We start from the raw sequence: 27741 nt of genomic DNA, 5'->3' as shown, positions 1-27741 counted from the left end.
GAGAGAGCACAGATCTCCTACTCCTTTCTCGTCTTCTTCTCACAATTCTCATAGAGACTATTCTCTAACACTTTCGGACAGTTCACCGTCGAGAATCTCTTCAGTGGATGACATCTACACATTTCAGGACATTCTAGGCAGAGGGGCATTTAAGCTGGGTATTCCCATGGCAGCTCGCCAAAGCAAGTCTTCTGTGATCTTGTAACCCTGCATCACAAGACAGTGGCTAAACCTCTGCTTCCCTTGGTTCCGGGCATCATAGAACCAGTCATGGAAGTCTTCCTCACACCAGTGACGATTAAATCCGCTTCAGCGAGGATTCTTAAAAAATATCGTTCGCCGGAGGATGATCCACTCTTCCTCAGAGCCGACCCTCCCCCGGATTCAGTAATAATCGCGGCGGCGAGAAAGACCCATGCCGTTGCATCTTCCTCTACTGTACCACCGGACAAAGAGAGCAAGACGCAAGGTTCCTGGGGACGGAGGGTGTGTGGCACTATGGCCTCCTTGCTAAAAGTATCCAACGCGGAGGCGCTCCTGGGTCGCTACTATAGATCCCTGTGGGATTCTCTACAATTCTTCTCTGAGAAGCTTCCTCAAGAGGATCGCTGGGATTTTGAAGAAATCCTTATGGAGGCCAGCCAGGTTTCCAATCAGATCATTAGCGCTGCTGCTGACGGAGCTACCCTATCAGCGCATAGATATGCTCATGGGACATGTGCAAGGAGATCATCTTGGTTGCGCCTCATTGCACTAAAACCAGAAGCGCAATCACGTATCCTCAACCTGCCTTTCTCTGGTTTATCCTTGTTTGGTTCACACACTGACGAGGAAATGCAGCGTTTGAAAACGGAACTGGACACACTTAAGGCCGTTAGCCTGGAAAAGAAAAAAGGAGTTCCGTAAAAGATTCCGCCCATACAATCGGAGATCTTCCCAGCAGAGGGTTCAAACCCCTCATTGGCAGAAGAATGAAGATCAACAGGGGCAGCAAAAGTCACAAAACAGAGGCAGGCGTTCCTCAAGAGGTGGAGGAAATCAGCGTCAGGGAAACAACTCCAACAAGACGCAATCCAAATGAATACTCCCTTCCCCCAGCACCGTCTACCACTCCAGTGGGGGGAAGCATCACACACCATATCGTAGAGTGGCAAGCTATCACCAATGGGTGTTAGCTACGCTTCAGAATGGATACTCTCTTCGTTTTCAAAATCGCCCTCCTTTAATCCCTCCAATGCCAACATCAAGTCACCAGTTAAAACTCCTGCAAAAAGAGGTGGCCACCCTTATCAAAAAATCAGCCATCGAGAGGGTACCAATATCTCAGAGGGAAAGGAGTTTACTCAAGATATTTTCTGGTACAAAAAGGGCCAAAAAGCTGAGTACAGACCCATTCTGGACTTGCAGACACTCAACCTGCACATCAAGAAGGAAAGGTTTTGCATGTTGGCGCTTCATCAAATATATCCACATCTCAGGCAGGGGGATTGGATGTGTTGGTTGGATCTGCAAGATGCATACTTCCACGTCCCGATCGCTCAGCATCACAGGCAATTCCTGCGATTCCGGGTAGGATCAGCTCATTAACAGCTCAAAGTCCTACCATTCGGGGTGAAGTCCGCCCCCAGAGTATTCACGAAGTGCATAGCGGTGGTGGCAGCTGCTCGGCGCCGCAGGGGTGTCTTCGTGTACCCGTACTTGGACGACTGGCTGTTGAAGGGTCCTTCTCCGGACAGCGTAAGAAACCATTTCCTGAGCTGCATCGATCTATGTCGCCTTCTAAGTCTACAAGTGAATGTCAGCATACCAATTCCACAACCGACACAGAAAATACATTTCTTAGGAGCTCTGAGACTCCGAGTTAGGAAAAGTGATTCCTTCGGAGGAGAGAATGTGTTCCATCATTCAGAAATGCCAACTGGTTCTGCACAACAAGAAGTTGCTGGTGCGTCGGATTGCATCCCTGTGAGAAAGTGCCATCTTTCTTGCCTTGGTATGCCCCCACTTTTTTCTGAACTGCTGATGTACTTTGACTGAGTGTGCCCCTGGGTCCCTGCCAACCAGGTACCCAGGGCATGTGTTCCTTCTCTACAAAGAAAAGCTATGCTGAAACAAAACACCCAATTGGCTTCTCTGGCCACCTGTCAGCCCCTAGTAAATGGTGCCCTAGGTACCCAGGGCATGGTGACCAGACAATACCTCTGAGGGCTGCAGCACTTATTGTGCCACCCTCAGGGGCCCTGTCCCCTGGCACCAAAACACTGCCTTTACAGGCTGAGTGCCTAAGTACAGAACTAAAGCAAGAGTCGACATGGCACACATCCCTGTGTGCCATGCCCACAGAACCCACTGCTCTGGCATACTTCAGCCACCCCTCTAGCTGGGTGCCCTATGCCAGAGGTGAGGGCACAGTGGTATGAGCCCTGTGCCCCTACAGTACCCATGGCCATTCCTGGGCACTGTAAGTGCAGTGATGCCATTTAAGAGTATATGGTGCTGGGAGGTCATCATTACGAACTCCACAGCACCATAATGGCTACACTGAAGACTGACAAGTTTGGTACCAAACTTATCAGCACATTAAACCCGCACTGATGCCAGTGTGGGATTTAATGTAAAAGGCACGAGAGGGCATCTTAGAGATGCCCTCCAAAACCCGAACCTACAGTCCACGTCAGGGCTGGGTGGCTGCAGAGGCTGCCACACAGCAGACATGTTGCTGGACCCCTGGGTGGAGAGCCCCCCGCTCTCCTGGGCCTGCAACAATGCACATCCTGGGCGAGGTGATATGTCTCCTCCCCCAGGATGGACAGGGGGAAGCTTCAAAGGCATATACCGCCTCTGAGAGCTTCTCCAGACCATTTGCTGTACCCAGCAACCAGCCCTCCACCAGGCCTACCCCCACCCTGGCGGGAAGACTGGCGTGTAGACTGGCGTGCCAATCTGTGCCAACTCCACCCCTCAGGTGGAGGAGACGAGGTGAAGCACGACCCCGGACCCCGGCCATCTTGGAGATGGGGAGTCCTGCCCAATCCCAGCTAGGCTCCTGCCCCCTCCCACAGGAGAGGAGCAGGCTAGGGGGTGTACTCACCCCAGGACAGGGACCTATTGGTCCCTGCCATTGCCCTACCTGTAACGCCCCTAAATTCAGTATTTAGGGGCTCCCTGAACCTTCCTTCCTTAGATCCGGATAGCAACAAGAAGAAAAAAGATGATGAAGAAGAAGGCAAGGGGCCTTCGGTTGGTGGTTGCTGGCTAGCAGGGCTGTGGGAGCTGGGCTCCTGGCCACTTGCGCAGGGCAAGGGGGAAGTAGGTTAGGATGGAGAGGTCACAGCCAGCGGCACTCGGGCGGCTGGGTTCAGGGTGCTTTTGAGCCGTCGGGCGCTCAATGTTATCCAATGAGAATCTTGAAAAAGGGAAAAAGGCTACAGGCTAGGGGACAGAGACTCTCCAGGGGTGACCAGCACTTCGAGAGGTAAGTTGGGCTCTTGGAGCCCAGGTAGGTACCCCAAAGGGAGGTACAGGGGGCTGGAGGGCGCTGGGTGCAGGGGTGTCTTTGGGTGTCGGAAAAGCTTACCTTCGGCTGGTCGCGGTTGGGGTGGCCCCTGGTTCGGAGTCTGCAGGCGTCGGCTAGTTCTTCAATGAGGGTATTTGGGCACTGGACTCCGGGTCCCAGTCGTCGGGGGGACGTCCTCGTGGTCTTGGTTCGGGTTGGCCCGGCCCGGGCTCGGCTGGTGCAGAGTTGGCTGGTCCCAATCTAAGAGAGGGTCAAGGCAGGCAGGTCCTCTGGGTGTCCCAAGGTCGCAGTCCGCGGAGGTCACCGGGATTAGGCAGGAGCAGGTTCCAGGATCAACAGGCCCGTAGGGCTGGGGCCAAGTCAGTTGTTGTTGTCCTGTTGTTAGCAGCTGCGCGGCCGGTCTTCTTCTTCTTGATCTTCTTTCTGCTTTTTGGTATCGGGATCTGAGGAAGAAATGTTCAGGGAGCCCCTAAATACTAGATTTAGGGGCGTTACAGGTAGGGCAAGGGCAGGGACCAATGGGTCCCTGTCCTGGGGTGAGTACACCCCCTAACCTGCTCCTCTCCTGTGGGAGGGGGGCAGGAGCCTAGCTGGGATTGGGCAGGACTCCCCATCTCCAAGATGGCCGGAGCCCGGGGTCGTGCTTCACCTCGCCTCCTCCACCTGAGGGGTGGATTTGGCAAAGGTTGGCACACCCTCCTTCCTAACGTAGTTTTTCCCGCCAGTCTTCCCGCCAGAGTGGGGGTAGAACGGGTGGGGGGCTAGTTGCTGAGTACAGCAAATGGTCTGGAGAAGCTCTCGGAGGCGGTATGCCTTTGAAGCTTCCCCCTGTCCATCCTGGGGGAGGAGACATAGCACCTCGCCCAGGATGTGCATTGTTGCAGGCCCAGGAGAGCGGGGGGCTCTCCACCCAGGGGTCCAGCAACATGTCTGTGGTGTGGCAGCCTCTGCAGTCACTCAGCCCAGACGTGGATTGTAGGTTCGGGTTTTGGAGGACATCTCTAAGTTGCCCTCTCGTGCACTTTACAATAAATCCCACACTGGCATCAGTGCGGGTTTAATGTGCTGAGAAGTTTGTTACCAAACTTGTCAGTCTTCAGTGAAGCCATTATGGTGCTGTGGAGTTTGTAATGCCAACCTCCCAGCACCATATACTCTTAAATGGCATCACTGCACTTACATTGCCCAGGAATGGCCCTGGGTACTGTAGGGGCACAGGGCTCATGCACCTGTGCTCTCACCTCTGGCATAGGGCACCCAGCTAGAGGGGTGACTGAAGTATGCCAGGGCAGTGGGTTCTGTGGGCATGGCACACAGGGATGTGTGCCATGTCGACTCTTGTTTTAGTTCTGCACTTAGGCACTCAGCCTGCAAAGGCAGTGTGTGGGTGCCAGGGTGCAGGGCCCCTGAGGGTGGCACAATAAGTGCTGCAGCTCTCAGGTGTCTTCTCTGGTCACCATGCCCTGGGTATCTAGGGTACCATTTACTAGGGGCTGACAGGTGGCCAGAGATACCTATTGGTACAAAAGGGGGTGGTGATGGACGGAGCATCTGAATCAATCAAACACTCACACCCAGTCAGAGATACCTATTGGGCATTTAGGTTCAGTGTAGTTTTTAGGGAAGGAACACAGGCCCTTGGTACCTGATTGGCAGGGACCCAGGGCACACTCAGTCAAGCACATCAGCACTTCATAAAAAAGTGGGGTCATGCCAAGGCAAGAAAGATGGCACTTTCTCACATGGGTAATTCCATTGTTTAGCCTCCAATTGGGAGCTGCATTGGTATGTGAAAAAATGATATATGTACATACATATATGTAGAGCTGTATATATGTGATTTCCATATATTATTTTTTATATTATTTCCGGAGTCCCCGCACATGGGTGGGAATATTCAGTGCTTATGACTTTGATGAGGATACCCCTTGAAGAGACTAGGATTACAGGTAAGTAACTTATCCTTCGGTTCCCTGGAGTAACAGAACTAGCAGTAGAAGTTCTCCTTTTTATCCCAGGGTGTCTAGGCCTTTTGCAAGGGCAGGAAGGAGAGGAGCGCCCTTTAGTGCTAGAAGGATACTTGAACCTTCTTGTTTGGAGGATTGGAGGAGCTCTAGTAGTTACTCTGGCTTTTTGGGAGAGGCTAAGAATCCATTAATGGGCACCAGGTACCAGGAAAAGATGCACAGGAGTATAGAGAAAGTGGTGCATGAAGAGGAACTTGGAGTGAATCCTCATGCAGTAGAAGTGGCAAACTACCTTGCTGAGTTGTTCAAATCAGGCCTGCTTTATAGAACTGTTTACTGTTACAGATCTGGTGTTTCGGCTGGGCATTCCTTGGTAAATGATTTTGCTGTTGGCAGCGATCCATTGATTAGCATACTGATGAGAGGTAAGACTTACGCGACCACCTAGGGATAGATCGATTCTCTGTGGAATGTGAATTTAGTTTTTTACGTTTTTGTTGTCTGGCCTGATAATTCCTATCTTTCTAGGAGGCAAATATTGTAGAAGTTAGCCACTCTACACTGTCTAATCTCTTTTAGAAGAGTATCAGATGTTAAGGCATAAGAAATTTACCCCGATTGCGGATTAACTTTGAGATTTGGAAAAGGACTACGACCATGTCTGAAAACATATGTTCGAGGCATATGAGCTTCCGGTCTCACACTTAGCAATAGATCACCATCTGATGTTGGGCTTGGATGCTTGCACCTTGTTGTTGTCTTAGAACAAGTATTTTGTAGTCACGAGATAGGTGACTCCTCCCTTGGACGATAGTGCGCATGGACATCGACTCCATCTTTAGATTGTTTTTCGCCACGATAGGAAATTATGGCGTTAATAGAAAGAAAAAAGATGCCCATGTATGTGTATCGAATTAAGATAGAACTGGAACAGATAAAGGTTCTGGGGAGTCGGGTGGGCGTGTGAGAATCTGCAGCTCTACATGCAAGAACAGAAGCATAGACTATACAGCAGTATCTCCCCTAGCGGTGGTCACCTGTATCTGTTGCAGTTGTTTGAAAGTGTTTTAAGAATAGCTTGGCCCACAGAAGCTTGCTGCTTGGCTTGCACGTCAACACACTAGTGTTTAGGGAAGGTGTGTGTTGTGAGAATCTGCAGTTTTGCAGCGTGAATCTTTCTGGATTCACTATGCTGTGCATTATTCCGGGGTCTTGTGGTTGGGGCATTATTCCGCGGTCTTGTGGTTGGGTCCGGATTCGTAGTCTTTTCTTTGGTTTTTTTTCTTAGCCCAGGTGGGCGTGGGCGTCGGCGTCACACCCCCTTGGGTGTATTTCCGGTGACGTCGGCATGCTTCCTGCGGAAGCTCCCACTCTTGGGCGCCATCTTCAGATTCTTTTTTTCCGCAGTCGGGTCTGGATCGTTCCCGTTTGGGCTCCAGACATTTTTGGAGAAAGAAGAAAGAAAATACAGAAAAGACGAGGAGAAGTCATCTGAAGACTCCAGGGGACTTCATCGACGAAAATTCAGCAAGGAGAAGGCGTTTTTCATCGAGATCATCGACGACCGTCGACGAACACGCGACCAGAGAGGCCCTGGACGCTCGATGATGGACAACACGCTGTTCAAGTTCTGCCGTAACTGCCACCACAAGTACGCGCAGAAGGACCAACACCCGGTATGCAACCTTTGCCTACCGGTGAACCACGAAAGCGGAGACTGCAACGCCTGTTCTGCCTTCGCCCCGAAGACCCTTCGTGTGAGAGAGAGGCAGAGGGTAGCACACGCCACCCTGCAGGGGAAGGCCCCGACTCCGTCCCTCTACGAGCTGGGGATGTCCTCCGAGGAAGAAGACAATGCTGCCGCCGAAGACGACAGCTACACGGTCGTAGAGACCGATTACACGAAGATTTCTGACAAGGTAGGAGACTCTTCGGCCCCCAAGAACCCGAGAGACTCTGAGTCTAGAAAAATCGAGGGCAAGACCCCGAAAGCGCCGACGCCAAAAAAGGCGGCGTCTGCGACTACTCCCAGGCCCAGCGGATCCTCCGAGAAGGAGTCCCCGGTGCCGAGAGCTGCTGATCAGCAGAAAACGTCGAAAATCGTCCCCGAAAAGGATCGATCAACGCCGAGGGAGAAAGACCCAAAACTGACGACGACGACCAGAGACCCAAAATCCGGTTCGACGTCGACGTCGAAAACTTCGACACCGAAAGGCACGGCGACGAGCCATCCGCCGAAAAGAACAGCCAACCCATCCGACGCGGAACACGCGGCCGAGATGGAGAAGAAGAGAAGGCGCCTCGAGGCCGAAATGGAGAACATCATGCAGCGGAAGAAAGATTTCGATGCAAAGATGAAAGCCTTCACGATCCCTCACAAGACCAAGCCACCGGTGGTGGAGGCGGTTGAGATCGCCGAAGTCGCCGAGGAACAAGACCAGGACGTCGAGGTGATCGACGACCAGGAGGAGTACGAGAATCCCTACGATACTTACAACTATGGGGAGGAAGAGGAAAGCAGGACGGACACAGAGTCGGCACCCTCTGACCTACAGGAGGTAGATTACATAGATGTCGACACCGACAGCCCGGAGGAGGTGGTCGACACTTACCCCTCGAGGCCCTCGCCGCCGGACGACATCGGGGCCTACAACTCGGTGATACAATCTGCCGCAGCAGCTTTCAAGCTCAAGCTCGACGAAGAGAAGCAGAAAGCAGGCTTCCTTCTAGAAACATTGCTCCCAACACAAACGAGGAGCCAGTTCCTTCCAATGCTCGAAAGCGTACTGGCTCAGGGGAAGGAAGCATTCAGGGAGCCCGCAACATGCAAGGCAGTAACTCCCAGAACTGGGAAAAAGTACAAGCATTCCACAAAGGACCCGGCCTACATTCAGGGCACGGTCTCCGCAGACTCCATTATCACGGCCACAGCAAGGAGGAGGGCTAACGTACCCACTACCTCGGGACCGCCACTGGATAAGGAGAGCAAAAGGATGGATCTGGTGGGCAGAAGGATCGAACGGAATGCCGCGACCCACTGGCGCATGGCTAATTCCAACGCCCTGATAAACAGGCACATGTACCAGATCATGGAGGGGCTGGGGCAGTTGGTGAAGGACCTGCCCCAGGATGCCAGGCAGAAGGCCGAAAAGCTGGTTGAAGAGGGGAAAAACGCGGCAAATTCTTGCCTTAAGACAGCCCTGGATGGGGCAGACACCGCCAGCAGGCTCATGATGATGGGCGTCACGGAAAGGAGGCACGCCTGGCTCATGGGTCTCAGGTTTCAAACCGGAGTTGCAACACAGCATCCTGAACACACCGTTCAACGGCAACACGCTTTTCGGAACAACAGTTGATGAAACGCTCAGTCAACTGAAAAAAGATAACGAAACAGCAAGATCCATGGGAGCATTGCAGTTCAGAGGGAACAAGAGGGGCACCCCGTCACGGAGGCCCGGCGGGAGAGGCGGAAACCAGCCAGGTACATCACACCAGGCTTTCCAGCAAACGCACCAGGCAGACTCGCAGGCTCAGCATGGTCAACAGAAGCAGTCCTGGCAGTACCAACAAAGAGGCCAGTCCTTTCGAGGGAGAAATGGACGGGGACAAAATAGAAGAGGGGGGCAGCAGCCCACCTCTAAGTGACTTCAAAAAACTCTGTGTGCCCGCCCACAAAAAAGATCCCAGGGGGCAGCTCGTACAGATGGGTCAAGACAAACTAGACACCTACGACCACATGACACCAGTGGGAGGAAGATTAAGATTTTACCTCCGAGAGTGGAGAGAAATCACATCAGACAAATGGATCCTCAACATTATCCAATTCGGATACTGCATAGAGTTGGAGGGGAGGCCAACAAGCAGAAAACCAAGATGAAAAACACTAGCAAGCAGCTGCAGTGTCTTCAGGAGGAGGCAAAGGAACTCCTGCGGAAGCAGGCCATAGAACGGGTACCCTTCAAGGAAAGAAACACAGGAATATACTCAACGTACTTCCTGGTACCAAAGGTAGACGAGACAATGAGACCCATTCTGGACTTACGGTTCCTGAACAAGTTCATAAGAACGCAAAAATTCAAAATGACCTCCCTGCAAGAGGTGCTCCCACAATTGCAGACCGGGGACTTCATGGTCACAATAGACCTCAAAGACGCCTATCTGCACATCCCAATGAACAGAAAGCACAAACACATGCTCAGGTTCACCATTGGAGAAAGCCACTACCAGTTCACGACACTGGCCTTCGGACTAAAATCAGCACCGAGAGTTTTCACAAAGTGCCTCGCAGCAGTCGCAGCGCACCTACGAAGGCAAGGAATACACGTATACCCTTACCTGGACGACTGGCTGGTGAAAGCAAACTCATACCAGAAATGCAAACAGCACGCACATACAGTGACGAGCACGCTCATAAGCCTGGGGTTCTCCATCCATTGGAAGAAATCATCAATGGAGCCGGAACAGGTCAAGATCTTCCTGGGAGCACAGATCAACACCTTGCAGGGCAAGGTGTTCCCCAGCGAGAAGAGGGCGAGGGCGCTGGTGAAGGAAACTCGCCTCTACCGGAAGGGACAAGCTCGGACAGTGAGGACTGCGAGCAAGATCATGGGCATGATGGCATCATGCATCCACCTGGTACCAAATGTACGACTCCACATGAGACCCATTCAAGAATGGCTACAGGAGCAATGGTCACAAGCTACAGGCGGTTGGGAGGATCTAGTGGTTGTAACGCACGCAGTGCAGAAGGAGATGGCATGGTGGACCATGGAGAACATAACAAAGGGAAAGCCTCTAACGCCCCCAACGCCAACAGTGACCATCACCACAGACGCATCCCTGAAGGGATGGGGCGCTCACATGGAGGAGCTCAAGGTGAGGGGACTGTGGACGCCAACAGATGCGGCAAAGCACATCAATTACCTAGAACTGAAGACAATCTTCCTTGCGCTGAAAGCCTTTCAAACAAGACTGTACAAACACAAGGTATTGATACAAACAGACAACACCACTGCGATGTTCTACATCAACAAGCAGGGGGGCACACAGTCAGCCCCGCTTTAAACGCTGGCGCAGGAGATATGGAGATGGGCCATCCCTCTCAAGATAGACCTGCTAGCCATACACCTACCAGGGAAGGACAACATACAAGCCGATTGGCTCAGCAGGCAGACATCGGCATCCCACGAGTGGGAGCTCAATGCTCAGGAGACAAGGTACCTGTTCGACAGATGGGGGACACCATTGGTAGACCTGTTTGCCACACGCCAGAATGCAAAATGCCAAAACTTCGCATCCAGGCAGCCCGAGGAGGGGTCACTGGGGAATGCCCTATGGATAGATTGGTCAAGGACATTTGCTTACGCCTTTCCCCCGATACCACTGATGCACAGAGTGCTGAGCAAGTGCAGAGCGAGCAACATGACACTGATACTGGTCGCACCACAGTGGGCGAGGCGGACATGGTACTCGCAGATCATGGAGATGACACAGTGTGCACCCCACAGATTCAGCAGGAGGAAAGACCTACTCTCCATGCAGAACGGGGAGGTACTACATCCAGAGCCAGAGAGCATGAGCCTAGTAGTGTGGCTCCTGAGGACATAGAGTTCGCACATTTGAGACTACCAGAAAGCACCCTGAGGGTACTTCGGGAGGCACGAAGGCCCAGCACCCGGAAGTGCTACATTGCGAAATGGAAAAGATTCACTATATGGTGCAGACAGGAAAGACTCCACAATAAAATGAAGAGGGACTCCACAGTGCTAAGGTACCTGACGCACTTGCTGGAGAAGAACCTTAGCTCATCCTCTTTAAGAGTTCACTTGGCAGCGATAGTCGCCTACACAAGGGGAGAAACGTGCAGGAGCTTCTTCACATCACAGGTGGTGAAGAGATTCCTAGAAGGAGCGAAAAGGATCGCACCACCCAAGCGGGTGCCGCCACCTGCATGGAACTTGAACACAGTCCTAACGGAACTCATGAAAGAGCCCTTTGAACCACTTCACAGGGCCTCCCTAAAGATGCTGACTATGAAAACAGCCTTCCTGGTTGCAATAACGTCCTTACGCAGAGTAAGCGAGCTACAAGCGCTGACGCTACAAGAACCCTACATACAAATACACAATGATAGAGTTGTGATGAGGACTGACCCACACTTCATGCCGAAGGTGGTATCCAAATTTCACATGAACCAGTCTATACAGATACCGAGTTTTTTCCAAAAACCAACAACTAGCGCAGAGCGAGCTCTTCACACCCTGGACGCCAGAAGGGCAGTCATGCACTACATTGAAAGGACAAAGGGACACAGGAAAACTAAACAGTTTTTTGTGTCATTCGCAAACAGCTTCATGGGGAAAGCTGTAACCAAAAAGACCATTGCACGATGGATCGCACAGACAATTCAACTCTGCCACAATCGTGCAGGACAAGAACTGGCAGAGGGGACACGTGCCCACTCCACCAGGAAGAAGGGCGCTACAATAGCCTTCCTGGCTAACACACCCATAGAGGACATATGCCTGGCGGCAACATGGGCTTCGGTGCACACGTTCACGAAGCACTACTGTGTGGACATACAAATGAACAAGGAAGCTCAAGTGGGACAGAAGGTGCTACAGCACATATTCAACACCCAACGCTCATCTTCCACCCAGCCGCCACAGAGATGAGAAACCGCTACAAAATCTATGCACAGCATAGTGAATCCAGAAAGATTCACGCTGCAAAACGAATAGTTTTCTTACCTGTCTGTGTAGTTTTGCAGCTTGAAGATCTTTCTGGATTCACTAGCGAACCCACCCACCTCCGCCAGAAAGATGAGGCTGGAGAGAGAAGAGGTGGTTAACTAAAGAAAGGACTTTAAAAGTACAAAGCGGTAAAATACCAAATAAATTCAACATTGCCGTTACTTCGGAAACGAAAGAAACACGGAAAAAAAAGAACCCGAAGATGGCGCCCAAGAGTGGGAGCTTCCGCAGGAAGCATGCCGACGTCAACGGAAATACACCCAAGGGGGTGTGACGCCGACGCCCACCTGGGCTAAGAAAAAAAAGAAAAAAGAAAAGACTACGAATCCGGACCCAACCACAAGACCGCGGAATAATGCCCCAACCACAAGACCGCGGAATAATGCACAGCATAGTGAATCCAGAAAGATCTGCAAGCTGCAAAACTACACCGACAGGTAAGAAAACTATTCGCTCTACATGCCAAGAACAGATGCATACTGGTAAGTAGCATTTTCCTTCATCCCTTTTTCAATGACTGCTAGAAATTGTATGGTAATGAGTTGCATGAGAATTTATGAACAAAGAATGCTGGGATTTTGACCAGATGGGGAGGTTCAGTTGTTAATTTCATATGTAAAACCGCATAGGGGTGTTTCAACAGCTCCTATTTCACGGTGGGTAAGAACAGTAATGCCCAAAGCAGGAATTGATTTATCCAAGTTCGAGGCACACTCCTTTAGGGGCATGATGGCCAGTAATGTGTTTTGGGCAGATGGTACACTTGCTGACATTCTGAAAGCGGCAGACTGGTCAAGTGCTAGCAATTTTGCGAACTTTTCTCGTTAACCAGTGGAGCATATGAGTAGTAATAGAATGGTGATTCTCCAATTAACATACAAAGAGAATCTTGCATTCATTATAGACTATGAAGGCTAATATTATTCCTCCCACCACCGTCAATTGGTTTAATTTCATTTGAATAATTAGTTGTGAACAATAATTTGTGTTTGTATCATTAACTTGAAGTTTTCTTTTCAGAGGTAAACAAATCTTTACTTCAGAAAAAGGTTTTTGTGATATCACTTGGTTTCTTCTTCTTGCTTTCAGATCATTCTTTGCAGTAAAAATTATTCCCATTCAAGCCAATGAGCATCTTTTGTTTTCGTTTCAGCCTAAAAGAGGACTATAGTTAGTGACATGGAGTTATATACTGTCCTGAAAGTTCTAAAACTGGAATGTTTTGTATTCGAGGCATGTGGGCTGCTGAATTCATATCTGTGCATAGATCGCCGCCTAGTGTTGGGCCCGGATGATTGCACATTGTTGTCCTGGAAGAGTCTTCGAAGTATCACGAAATAGGTGGCTCCTCCCTTGGACTACAGTGCTCATGGGCATCCTCTCCATCCTCAGATTGTTTTTTTCCGCCATTGGGTTCGGATGTACCTTCCAGCACTCCAAGTTCGGAATCAAATAAAACTTTTCTAAAAGGCCAAAACCCTTCGCTTTCGTCTGTATTGTTTCGATCGGTACCGAAAGACTTTCTTCAGCGTTTGTTTGCACTCCGGTCGTCGAATCGGGCCGTTAGGCCTTCTCGACGCCACGTGGACCGACAGTCGATGGAACGAAGTCCATTCAAATACTGCCCGCAGTGCAACTCGAAGTTCCCGCACACAGATAAGCATCCAGTGTGCAACAAATTTCTATCCCCAGATCATAATGAAGATAATTGTCTAGCTTGTGCCCAGTTCCGATCCAAAAAGACTATTCGGAATCGGCGTGTGGCGAGGCAAGAAATGCATGTCGGCACCGGAGCCCGAGAATATCTTCGACGATGAAGAAGAACTAGTACACGCCGAAGACTCGGATCTAGACGACCAATACTCGGAGCACGACTCTGAATATTATATAGACGAAGAGGAGGAAATCGTCGATATCGAAGACTATGAACAAGACATTGTAGCTGTCGAAGACGACTCCGATGACAACGAGGGGCGAACCGTGAGTACACCGCCCCATATAGACACACACCTCTACCAGAGACTCAGGTCGAGGCATCGCCATCAAGCCTTAGCCAAGATCAACAAAACTGGTTCTATAGCCCCGCCATACCGCCCGGCTAAGAACATACAAAAAGAGCCTTCTGAGACACGTAATCCAAGGCCGGTTCCATCAAAACCGAAACTAATCGACACGACCGTCTTCGGACCGAACGTTGTCGAACCGAGGGTCACAAAACCAAAGGGCGCTGAGCCGAAGGTCACCATACCAGAAAAACCTTCGAAGCCAAAGGCCGTCGAATCGACCAAATCGACTTCGACCGTCGAAAAAGCCTGTCACCGAAGACAAAAGGGCTACGCCCAAGGCGGTCGTCGAACCGAAACCTAAGGTTCCACAGACCAAACACGTCGAGCCGAAGCCCATCGATCCGAAGAGGGGCATCGAGCCAAAGTCGCAGGCTCCAAAGACACCTCAAAAGCCAAAAGAAGTTACCGAACCTTCAAAGTCGCTCGGTCCGAATAAAAGGGTTGAAACCTATACAAGATATCGGACCGACAAAACCGGTCGGACAAAAACCACCACAGGCATCGACCCGAAAAAGGTCAAACCAAAGACATCGGCGCCAAGGCAAAACACTGTGGAAGAGGCGCTCATCCATCCAGACCCCTCCACAGAAGATCAATCCAAGCTATATATTGACCCAAATACTGGGGAAGTGACTGTTTATACAAAGAAGAAAAGACCAGTTCCTGCTGAAGACTTATCTAGAATTTCTCTCAAAAAGAAAAGGGACTGTGCTACCTCTCCTATTCTTTTCCAACCTATCTGTCCTGCTATGCCTACTACTCCATATGCCCCATACTCACCTGCACGCTCTGACCACAACCCAGATGAGGATCAGGATGCAGACGTGCGTTTCGGATTCCCACAAAACCCATATATGGACCCCAATTCACAACCACATGTCACACACGATTCATCTCCTGCACAGTCTAGGCTTCTCGCTAAACTACCCAAAGTCACACCTGCAACCCTCCCACGTCCAACAGTATCTGGGAGCGACAATAGATACACTAGTAGCAAAGGCATACCCCAACACTGCAAGGATCAACAGTATGCAAATGCTAATCCAAAGGTTCAGACCACAACACTCATTGCCAGCTCGAGTGTTTATGCAACTAATAGGCATGATGGCCTCGTGCATATTTATTGTCCCTCATGCCAGACTACACATGCGTCCGCTACAAGAGTGCCTAGCAAGGCAGTGGAACCAGGCTCAGGGACAATTAAAAGACCTAGTGTTGGTGACCAGTCGTGCATACAACTCTGCATTGGTGGAATCCACAAAACCTTTGCAAAGGACGACTGTTCCAGGAGCCTGTCCCACAAATAGTGATAACAGCGGACACATCCCTGCTAGGATGGGGAGCCCATGTCCTGCATTACACAGTCCAGGGACTATGGACTATACAACAGAAAAAAATGCACATCAACCTTCTAGAGTTGATGGCAATCTTCCTAGCCCTAAAAGCTTTCAAGAGACACTTATGCAACAAAACTGTGTTGATCCGGACGGACAACATGACAGCTATGTATTATATTCAAAAGCAGGGAGGGACACACTCCCCACAGCTGTCGCACCTGGCTCAAAGCGTGTGGAAGTGGGCCATTCAAAGGAACATGTTTCTCATGGCAGAACACCTCCCAGGCAAGGACAATCAGATAGCTGACCTGCTCAGCAAGCACAGTCAACAGATGCACGAATGGGAGATTCACCCCAATGTGCTCCAACCATTCTTCCGGCAGTGGGGACACCCGGAGATAGATCTGTTTGCCACAAGCGAAAACGCAAAATGCCAGAACTTTGCCGCCAGGTTCCCACATCCGCGGTCGCAGGGCAATGCGATATGGATGAACTTGTCCGGCAAATTTGCGTACGCTTTTCCCCCAGCTCCATTAATACCGCTAGTGGCACGCAAAATGCGCCAACATTCGCTGACGCTAATCCTAGTCGCTCCAACGTGGGCGAGGCAACCATGGTACACAACGTTCCTAGAACTGTCAGTGGTGCCTCATCAAAGACTGCGACTCACACCCAGTCTTCTAACTCAGAACCATGGCGAAATCCAACACCCAGATCCGCAACAGCTGAACCTGGCGATCTGGCTCCTGAGATACTAGAGTTTGGATACCTCAACTTGCCTCCAGACTGCATGAATATTATCAAAGAGGCAAGAAGACCCACTACCAGGGCATGTTATGCAGCTAAGTGGAAACGTTTCGTCATTTACTGCAGAAACAACGACATAAATCCATTAGATGCTTCTACACAAAACATCATTTGCTATCTACTGCACCTACAACGCTGCAATTTAGCCTACTCATCCATCAGGATACATTTAGCTGCGTTAGCAGCATACCTCCAAAACAGGCAACACCTTTCACTGTTTAGAGTGCCAGCAATTAAAGCATTTATGGAGGGACTCAAACGAGTGATTCCCCCAAAACACCCACCTTCACCAGTCTGGAATCTAAACATCGTTTTAACCAGACTTATGGGACCACCTTTTGAACCACTACACTCATGCGAACTACAATTTCTTACTTGGAAGGTGGCTTTCCTTATTGCAATTACTTCACTTAGAAGAGTTAGTGAGCTGCAAGCCCTAACTATTCAAGAGCCATTCATTCAAGTACATGCAAATAGAGTAGTTCTCAGAACAAACCCTAAATTCATGCCAAAAGTGATATCCCATTTTCACATAAATCAAACAATAGAACTGCCAGTGTTCTTTCAAAATCCACAGACAGTAGCTGAAAGAGCCTTGCATACTCTGAATGTCAATAGAGCTCTGCTATACTATATAGATAGAACTAAGGCATTTCGAAAGAGAAAATAGTTGTTTGTCGCTTTCTCACCGCAACACAAAGGCAACCCTATTTCAAAATCAGGTATAGCCAGATGGATCGTTAAGTGCATTCAGATATGTTATTTAAAGACAAAACGCACCTTAACAGTTCCCCCTAGGGCGCATTCTACACGCAAACTAGGGGCATCCATGGCTTTTCTAGGAAATATTCCTTTACACGAAATTTGTAGAGCAGCCACATGGTCAACCATACATACATTTACCAAACACTATTGTGTAGATGTACATTCCAAACAGCAAGCTGCTGTAGGACAAGCTGTTCTCAAAACTCTTTTTCAGACTGCTGTAGCTGGCACAGGTAGCCACCGCTAGGGGAGATACTGCTATACATTCTATGATCAGATATGAATTCAGCAGCCCACATGCCTCGAACGGAATATGCTACTTACCAGTATGCATCTGTTCTTGGCATGTAGGGCTGCTGACATTCATATCGCCCACCCGCCTCCCCGGTGCCTGTCGCATGCTGTAGCATTCACTCTTTGCATGGACATCTCTTACTGTACTATACTCCATCTCTGCCACAATGGCGAAAAACAATCTGAGGATGGAGAGGATGCCCATGCGCACTGTAGTCCGAGGGAGGAGCCACCTATCTTGTGATACTTCGAAGACTCTTCCAGGACAACAATGTGCAATCATCCGGACCCAACACTAGGCGGCGATCTATGCACAGATATGAATGTCAGCAGCCCTACATGCCAAGAACAGATGCATACTGGTAGGTAGCATATTCCTTATCTTTTATGTTCTTTAAAGGGCTGCGTGTTGGGGCAGCAATAAAAGGATATTACATAATGTTAGCCTCTGTTGTCTTTAATGAAATCAAGATTCTCTTTGCATGTTAATTGGAGAATCACCCGTTCTTCCCATTGAATATAAAAAGGTATGGTTTAATGTCCTGAAGTGGACTGCAGTTTGTTTCTTTGGTACTGTATATGTGTATATCTGTGGTATATGTGAACTGAAATGTTGATTAGAATGTTTGGCAGAAGCCACCCAGTGCAGTTGAAAGCCTCTGATTTTCCTCTGACATGTCCTGTTACTCCTTTCCTTCAGATGTCACAGTTCATTGTTCAGTGCCTAAATCCCTACCGGAAACCTGACTGCAAAATTGGACGAATAAATACAACAGAGGACTTCAAACATTTAGCCCGAAAGGTATGAAAGTTAGAAAGTATCTTAGCATGAATGTTACCTTCATGCCACCCCAAATATTAGGTTTCCAGTTTTTTGCTGCTGCCTCATGTTCTGCATCAGCAACATCTCTTAATCATCAAGTGCATTTGTTTATGCTAGGGATGGGTCCAGCAGTTCAGTAAAGTAGGAACCCAGTTATGGTACAGCCTGTGGAACTTTCTCTATTGCTCCTTAGGGCTTCACCAGCTCCAGTTTTATAATACTTTTTGTTACATTGTTGTACCTTATTTTCAGTTCCATTCATCCTTTGTATTGAACTTATCTTGTTGTCATGTTTCTTGTCGTAATGGCTTGTGAAGTGTTGTATATAGATTTTGACTTTTCCTTTCCAAAACGAAAGTGAAAGAACCATTTTGTTTTTGTTGACTGTCTAAAATATTTTGCCTTCATTGTTGTGAGATGACTTATTTTTAAACACAGCATGACACTTAAGCAGCTTTAGCCATTAAAAACAAGCCTATGTCAAAGCATGGTGCCATTATTCAGTTGATTTGAAATTGTGAAGCATAAAGAGGCTGTAGCTGCTTCACCTGCAACATAATGGTTTCTATTGAACAGTGTAAACATTTTCGATATGCCTAAGCAGAGTATATATGGAATACAATAGCACTGACATCAGACAGCTATAGCTATCAGTAGCATGGAGACGTCAGATGTACACCCTGGAAACCCCTGTTCATGGACACCTTCTTCAGATTCTTTTTTCTGCCATTGGATCTGATGTAAAGGGGATAGCTTCCTGATGGCATGAAGGAAAATACATTTTTGGGAGGAAAATACATTTTTCAGTACGGAACATCGAACTCCTTAGGGAACCGTTATGGATGGGAAGTGGTGGACAGGGTACTGTTGTCAGTGCGCATGTGAGTTTGGCCGACCGCCTCAGGATGGCCAAACTCACGAGTGCACTGAAGCGGTCTCTAACCCGAGCTGCGTTTCTGGGTTGGAGACAGCAAGCACAGGCTCTCCCAGTCTCACTAGCAGCATGCCAGCAGCATGAGAGCAGCATCAGGATTGGCCGCAGGGGGTTTTGAGAGCCTGTGCATGTGATGACTGAGGAAAAGCTAAGATGTGGAAGGTAAGTTATCGTTTTTTGTGTGTGTCTCTCCTTTTGTGTTTGGTCACACTCTGGACCTAGTGTTTACCAATTCTCAGCAACTGAATATACATATCCCCCAGCCTTTAGTCTGTATCGATCATTATTCTAGAAGCTTACAGCTGCTGAGGTCTGTTGTGAACAATGGATGAAAGAAAGAAGGCAGAGGACATTGAGGCCCTGGAACCGAATCAACCCCTTTACTTTTCAAACGGCCTTCCGCTCTCCGACCATAAAGAATAGTGATGTCGTAAATGCTGCCTCAACAGAGTACAATAATTCCCTCTCATGCTTTTGATGCAGCAGGGGAAACGGCCACTACAACGTGGCCGGTTCCATGTAAACGTTTACAACGCATGTGTGGTTACCACGAAAGCCTTTACCATGCATACCTTTACTACGAGATACGTAGTAAAGGCATGTGTGGTAAAGGTGAAAATTTGAAAAAGGGGGCTTGGGGGGTTTCCCCCATCAGAGTCGTTAGAGAGGAAACGGAAAGAAACTTCCACTTCCTCTTTACGATGTCCGACATCAAAAAGGAAGATGAAGGACAGGAAACGACATGAAGAGTTTAAAAAAAGATTGAGGGTTAAGGGCAGGGGTAAATATAAGAAGGATTGGGGGCTGGGGTGTCACGTAAAGGGTACAGGGGAGGGGTATAACCTTTAGCACGAATATACCTTTAACATGCATACATTTACAATGAAAATCGGTGTAAATCTATGCATGGTAAAGGAATATTTGTGGAAAAGGTTATGCGAACAAAAAGCATTCCGTTGTAACGCATGCGTGGTAAAGGCATGCTTTGCAACGGAGTGCGTTGTAACGACATACAACCATGCAGCAGCCCCTCCCAAACTTGCCATCCTTAGATCTACTAAACTCATATGGCATAAAACCAAATCCCCCTCTGATAAAAAGGCTTACTAACTTGCCCATGCTGCATACCACAGGAAGATTAGAGAAGCACACAGACTTTACACTATTAATAGAATCATGATTGCTGGTAGTTCATTGAAAGAACTATTTAAGGCACTTAATTACCCAAGCCAGCAACCTGTAAGTCAGCAATTCCTGCATCACAAGAATGTGACTCGCTTGCCAATTACTTTGAGGGTAAAACCCTAAATGATATCTGAATTTTCCTGCTTCAACATTGAAATCGGACGACTCCATTTCCTACCTTCTAATGCTTCCGCTTTGCTTGAGAATGTTGCTACCATCTCCCAAGAGCAAGTTCATGATATGCTAGGAAAAGTTAAATCTGGTTCACCTTCTGATGCTTGCTCTACACAGAGTTTCCTCTTTGTCAGTCCTATTTATGCCTTCCATCACAGATCTTTTTAATCTATCTTTGGACTCAGCAAAATTGCAGTTGGACTGGAAATCTGCTTTGATTATCCCTATTCTAAAAAAAGCTAATTCTGATCCCAACGAACTAGCGAATTACCAACCCATCTCGCTCCTTCCCTTTCTTGCCAAGGTTCTGGAGAGTCTAGTTAATAAATGACACTCTAAATATTTGGAGGACCACCACTTACTGGACCCTACACAGTCTGGTTTTGAAGTGTCCACAGTATGAAGACCACCCTTCTGGCAGCAGTCAACTCTGAACTACATCTATTAGTGTCACAAGTAATGAGGCATCTAATTTCATAACAGTTATACTGCAATAATTGGGAAATTTCAGGATCTATAAAATGACTTAAAGCTTAACTCTCCAGAGATGGACTCCATTTCTCTCTAAAGTAGTTCTTGGGTCTCAATGCACACGGACCCTAAACATCATAAATAATAATATTCATAGATGTGTTATTATCTCATTCAATAAGCCAGCTAGCACTGTCAGTTGGCCCTTTTGGTAAGAAGTAATTAAATAAGTACTTCCTTGGGAAAATGAGAGGGAGTCAAATAGATCGGCTAGATCTGTAAAGTGTCAATTGTGCTTCTTTTCAATATTTTAAGATTAAAATAAAAATGTATACTGTCATGAGTCGAATAAATCAAGCAATTCAATTAGCTAATGGTGATAGTTTTTATGGTTTACAGGGAGGTGATATGTCAGTAAAATGTTTCCATGTCTGAGACCCATTACCACCTTCAACATTGATTTGTTGGGGACTTCGATAAACAATATTGCAATGCTTAGGTCTAACAACTCCATGGCGATTTTAAAAAATAACATTGCATACATATTGCTGGTCATAACCACTTACCATTTCTTGTCTGGGGGACACTCCTAGTTTAATTTTTTTTCTGCTATGAGAATAAACTTTACAATTTGGATTGATAGACGAGTACAGTTCCCAGAAAGGCAAGATATAATTGGTGACGACACGTTCTCACCCCATTTTCCTTAAAGATTAATTTTAATAGTGCTTGCCTCTCCTGACGCAATCGGGGGAAAATGCATACAATATGTAATAATTTTTCATTGTGAAAGCCACAAAATCCACAACTACATTTTGGCCAATTTTGTAGCCATCTTGGGGTTCTATCCTTTGTGTAAAAAACGGTTTTAAATAGAAGATGAAATATGGTTGCGGCTCCAATTTATTAAATGAATTAATAACCAACCAGGCATTTTTTTTTATTTGCAAACTCCTCCTTATCCAATATGATAGATAAGAAATTTGGTTTAATATCTGTATAAATGCAGTTATATTTCTCTCCATTTGTTCAAAAGGCGCATGGACTTGAAAGTGTTTAGACTTTCCATTAGATAAGAGCACCAAGCGCTTGCATACTCCTATTTCATTACTTCCTGGCAGCACTGATTTGCAAGTATCTCTGGGTCAGACAAAAAAACCAAATATAAATATTTTAGAAACAGATTGTCCCACTAGGGTTTGACTTTTCAGGCCATATTTCACGCTAGCATGCCCGGCATTTCTCAGTACCCTGAAGATTGATTTAAAAACTTTTATTTGTAGATTATAAATGGTTTTGGAGTCTTTACCTCGAAAAATTACTAACCCATAGCCTAGAGGGGGAATCAACTTTGTCTTCAGTACCTTAAGTAAATGCTCACAACTAGGACATAACCGCTTATCTCGCAGCATTCTAAAACAAATAAAAAAGGGCAGTGGCTTTGTCCTTAATGTGGGTAAAATGATGTTTAAAAGACACTGTTACCCCAGTATTGGAACTTTCATAGATTCCCATGCTTTGTATCATTCCCCGTCGTCGGAATGGGAGTCTCGGTAACAAAAATACCATAGCTGTAGGCACAAAAGACCAAGGAAAAAGGCCTAGGCCTCATTTCCTTTTGTAGCATATTACCCTCTTTGTGTAAAAGAGACCAAACTCAGGCCTCAGCCAATCAGAAGTGCCTCACCCCTTAGAACCTTCCTGAAGGAACCTCAGAGCCTCAGATTTTCTACCGCACGTTGTGCTTAGGGAGTCTCCTTTGAGCTCTGCTCAACTTCTACTTTTACAAAGGATTTCTTCAGGATTACTTCTTCAAAATCTTCAACTTCGCTTCAGAATTGTTGGCTGCCTTCCAGGATGTCAGAAATGGAGAAGAAAAAAGCCCTTTTCAAGCCTTGTTCCACCTGTGGTAAGAAAAGGCTTTTTGTGGAGGATAGACACAAAGACTGCATTTACTGCCTCTATCCTGACCACCAGGCTGCGGACTGTAAAATCTGTCGCACCTTTTCGGCCAAGACCCTCCGGGACCGTGATGGAAGACTCTTGACGTGGCTCCATAAACTGAAGACCAGGAAGGATACTGTCTCCAGTGACAGTGAGGATGCAGCATCTATGTCTTCTTCAAGAAGGTCAGTGAAAAGGGGTAGGGGTTCCCCTTCGCCTTCTATGGAAAGATCTTCCAAGGCCTCAAAAAAGACCCCCAGTGAGTCTGAGAGCCCAGGTCCCAGCAAATCTCCTCACCGAGGTGTAAAGGAGAAGAGGGAAGGACCAGATTCGCCTTCTAAAGGTGAGGAGACTGTCACAGCCTTCAAAAAAACCTTCATCCCAGTCTTCTGAGAGGAGTTCCAAGTCCTCGACGACGAAGGCGTCGACGGCGGAGGTTCCGTCGATGAAAAAATCAAAGGCTGCATTGGTGTCATCGACGATCCCGTCGACAGGGGAGTCATCGACGAAGGTTCCGTCGACAGCGGTTTCTTCACCGTGGACGGCCGCGACGCCGACGAAGAAGACGCCGACGAAAGCGTCGCCGACGACAAAGGCGCCGACGACGAAAATGCAGACGACGAAGGTGCCGACGACGGCAGTTCCAATCTCACCGTCGACGATGGTGCCGACGTCGACGATGATATCGACGACTATGTCGACGACGCCGGTCTCATTGACGAGAGCATCGACGACGACGACTTTAACAACGACAACGGCTGGCGTGTCGACCATTTCCTCGTCGACGACTTCGACGACCCCGATCTCGTCGACGTGTATACAACCGTCGACGACGGAACGGTCGACTATCTTATCCTCTGAAAAGAGAATTACCATTTCTGTGACACGAATCACGCCGGAGGTTACTTCTCCGAAGGCTATGTCTCCTCTACTGTCAACCATGCTTCTGCAGGAAGGAGATTCTGAGGAGGAGGACCAGCACTCATACAGCTACGCTGATAGTCCCTCCCAACTACTGGTCAAATGCCAGGATACTGACTCTGAGGGCGACTACAGCCGCGTGGAAGTTGGCCATCATCAGTCGGCCCAGTCACAACATCATGCTGAGCAGGAAATGGTTTCAGTGCCATCTTCGTTTCTCCAAGATCTGCATAAGATGCTGCAGGACTATAAATCTAAGGCGAGTATGCCTACTCCGGTGCCGTCAACGCCAGTAACTCCTGCCGAGATGTCAGCCTCATTCGTGACGCCTTCCACTCCAGCTCCAGTTTCCCCTCGGCCTCAAGTGTCCATCCATCATGAGTCCTCCGGGTTTCAAGACGTCCATGATGATTCCTCGGATGAGGGTCAGCAATCGGATCATGGCTCTATTCCCGATACCAAATATGACGAATATATCATTCCGGATCCAGCATCGCCAGTCCCAGAGCCGGCGGATTCCCCGCCTGCAGACATTGGAGGCTTCATCAGCTAATGGAGAGAGCCGCTGCAAGATTCAAATTGGCCATGCCTAAAGTTGCCACAGAGTGCTTTTTATACGATTTCAAAGAGCCTTTTATGAAGTCAACTAGGTCCATTCCTATTGTGGATCATGTGTGGAAAGAGGGCCTAAAAGCCATGAAGAACCCGACGACGGTGGTCCCGGTGCTACCGCGTCTAGAGAAAAAATACAAAGCACCAGCTGATGGCCCGGCAGCCTTAACAGGTCATCCCAGACCATACTCTGTGATCTCGCAAGCTGCGCAGAGGAAATCCCGTAACCCCTCTGCTCCCATAACAACTCCTCCGGACAAGGAAGGGAGGAGGTTGGATAATGTGGGGAAGAGATTATCGTCGATGGTAAGTTTGCTGGTACGAGCAGCGAATGCCCTGGCAATCATGGGTAGATACGACCGTCAGCTTTGGTGTGATGTCGCTCCATACCTTGACCAGCTGCCTCCGGAAACTACGCCTGAGGCAAAGAAAATCTTACAGGAGGGAGAAGCAACGTCGATGGAAATCATTGACTGCGCAATGGATATTGCGACAACGGCGTTCCGTTCTTTGGCTGGGGCGGCAGTCCTCCGCCGCCAAGGGTGGCTCAAAGCTACTTGGTTTAGGCCTGAAATTCAAAACAAGGTCCTGGATCTCCCCTTTGATGGGGAAGCATTATTTGGCAAGCTTGTTGACGACACTCTTCAGGACATAAAAAAGGACACAGACACTGCCAGGTCCTTGGGGACCCTTCAATACAGAAAGTCTCCTTTTAAAGGATCTCAAAGTAGAGGTGGTAACTACAGAGGATCCTATCACCAACAGCAACGCTATTCCACCACGGGCTCAGGTTCCCAGCAATACCGTCAGCCTTATCAACAGCGGCAAGGCCAGTCTACCAACTACTCCAGGCCTTACAATAAGGGGAAACAGGCTGGACGAGGACGAGATTCGTCCAAACGCCAATAGCGGCCGCCTGGCTCTTCCTACTGGACCTTCCTTCAAGAGATCATCAGTTGGAGGCAGGGTCACCAAATACCTTCACAACTGGTCCAGGATAACATCGGACTGTTGGGTGCTAAACATCATTCGGAAAGGACATATCCTGGAATTCACGCAAGTCCCTCCACCCAAGCCCCTGGCAGCCATTCCATCGAAACACCAGCTTCTCCTGCGGCTCGAGGTCCAACAGATGCTCCGGAAAGGAGCGATAGAGCCGGTCTCTGCAAACCAAAGGGGACAAGGATTTTATTCCAGGTTCTTCCTGGTGAAGAAGACGCAAGAAAAGTGGCGCCCCATTTTAGACCTCAGGGAGCTAAACACCTATCTCATCTCCCTGTCCTTCCGGATGGTCTCTCTCCGGGACATCTTGAAGCTCATCAACCCGGGGGATTTCATGGCCACGCTCGATCTCGAAGATGCGTATTTCCACGTTCCGATTCACCCAGCACACAGAAGGTTTCTGCGATTCACAGTAGCTAAGAGCCATTTTCAGTTCAGGGTTTTACCCTTTGGACTCCGTTCAGCCCCAAGAATTTTCACAAAGGTGCTGGCGCCAGTAGCAGCTTTCCTGCGAAGGAACCATTTCCAGGTCTTCCCCTACCTGGACGACTGGTTACTGAAGGCTCCATCCAGAGAGGTAGCGCTGGAGGCTGTTCAAGCTTGTACCAATTTGTTTCAGAATCTGGGGCTCACTCTGAACACCGAGAAGTCTTGCCTGCTCCCGTCCAGGAAGGCTCGCTTCCTGGGAGCCATCTTGGATTCCAAGTACTCAAAAGCCTTCCCTACTCAGGAAAGGAGAGACAAATTACAAACCCTGGCTCAGGACTTGCGCACATAAAAGTGTCTTTCAGTTCGCCGCTACAAATATCTGCTGGGGGTGATTTCATCGTGTATCCCTCTAATTCCCCATTGCAGACTAAGGATGCGCCCTCTGCAAGAGCAACTAGACAACCAGTGGCAGCAGGTCCACGGTTCCTTCGAAGACAGAGTGGTGATCACTCCAAGCATGAAGGAAGCAGCTTTATGGTGGACAAAACAAGACAACTTGTCCCAAGGTCTATCCTTCGCAAGTGACCCGTCTCCGCAGGTGATAACAACGGGCGCGTCATTGGAGGGTTGGGGGGCAGTGATGCAAGACCTGCATGTCAGCGGTCATTGGTCGCCCCAGGAGAAACGCCTCCACATCACCCTGTTAGAGCTACGGGCGATACGACTGGCTCTGCAAGCTTTTCTTCCTCGCCTGCAAGGTTCACATGTGCTGATCAGGACGGACAACACCACAGCCATGCACTATGTGAACAAGGAAGGGGGAACCAGATCTCGTCCATTGTCGCAAGAAGCTCAGCAGATCTGGGAGTGGGCGATCCTTCAGAGGGTTTCGCTAAGAGCAGAACACTTACTAGGCGTCCTCAACGAAAACGCCGACAGACTGAGCAGGTCATCCTCAGTCAGCCACGAATGGGAATTGAATCAGAGAGTCTTGGAGGAGGTCTTCAGCCAGTGGGGCAGACCAGAGATCGATCTTTTTGCCACTCCAACCAACAAGAAATGCCGGTCTTATGCAAGCAGGCTTCCCCATCGAGACTCTCTGGGGAGTGCACTTTCGATAGCATGGTCGAGGACATTTGTCTACGCTTTTCCTCCCATACCTCTGATCCCACGACTCATCAAGAAGATCAAGGTGGAGCCGTGCAGGATGATCCTTATAGCCCCTGCTTGGCCGAGGCAGTTCTGGTTCACGGAACTCCATCTGCTCTCGATAGCCCCTCCTCTTCCTTTGGAGGTTCTTCCAGATCTCCTCACGATGTCAGAGGGACAAGTTTGGCACCCGGATCCGCAGTCCCTACACCTGACTGCATGGCTCCTGAGCAGCGAGAATTTATGAACCTGCCCATTTCTAGTGAGATTAAGGAGGTCCTTTCTCAGGCAAGAGCTCCTTCTACGAACAGGACTTACCGTCTTAAGTGGAAGAGATTCTGTTGCTGGTGCAGGAAAGAAGGCATTGATCCTTTCACTTCCAAGCCTCATCAGGTCCTTCCTTATCTGCTGTCCTTGGCCAAATCGGGACTAGCCCATTCTTCAATTAAGGTCCACTTGGAGGCAATGTCGAGGTTCAGGAGGACGGACTCTGGACCCTCCTTGTGGTCATCCAGAATTGTCAAACAATTTCTAAAGGGATTGTTCAGAGTTTATCCACCAGTGAGACCACCGCCTCCTACATGGCATCTGA

At 48.7% G+C, this 27741-nt stretch overlaps 1 protein-coding gene across 3 annotated transcripts in view; it reads left to right on the top strand.

Annotated features, from left to right (window-relative positions):
* The window catches only part of SETD2 (SET domain containing 2, histone lysine methyltransferase), a 1168808-nt gene that overhangs the window by 1090650 nt on the left and 50417 nt on the right, over positions 1-27741 (top strand). For all 3 annotated transcript variants that reach the window (XM_078662450.1, XM_078662451.1, XM_078662449.1), the window contains exon 21: positions 18206-18307. In XM_078662450.1, the coding sequence (XP_078518576.1) occupies positions 18206-18307 (102 nt within the window). The remainder of the gene's footprint in view (positions 1-18205; positions 18308-27741) is intronic.

This window comes from Lissotriton helveticus, chromosome 10 (assembly GCF_964261635.1).
Source record: "Lissotriton helveticus chromosome 10, aLisHel1.1, whole genome shotgun sequence".
NCBI classification, from domain to species: Eukaryota; Metazoa; Chordata; class Amphibia; order Caudata; family Salamandridae; genus Lissotriton; species Lissotriton helveticus.
This window is presented reverse-complemented; position numbering and strand designations above follow the sequence as displayed.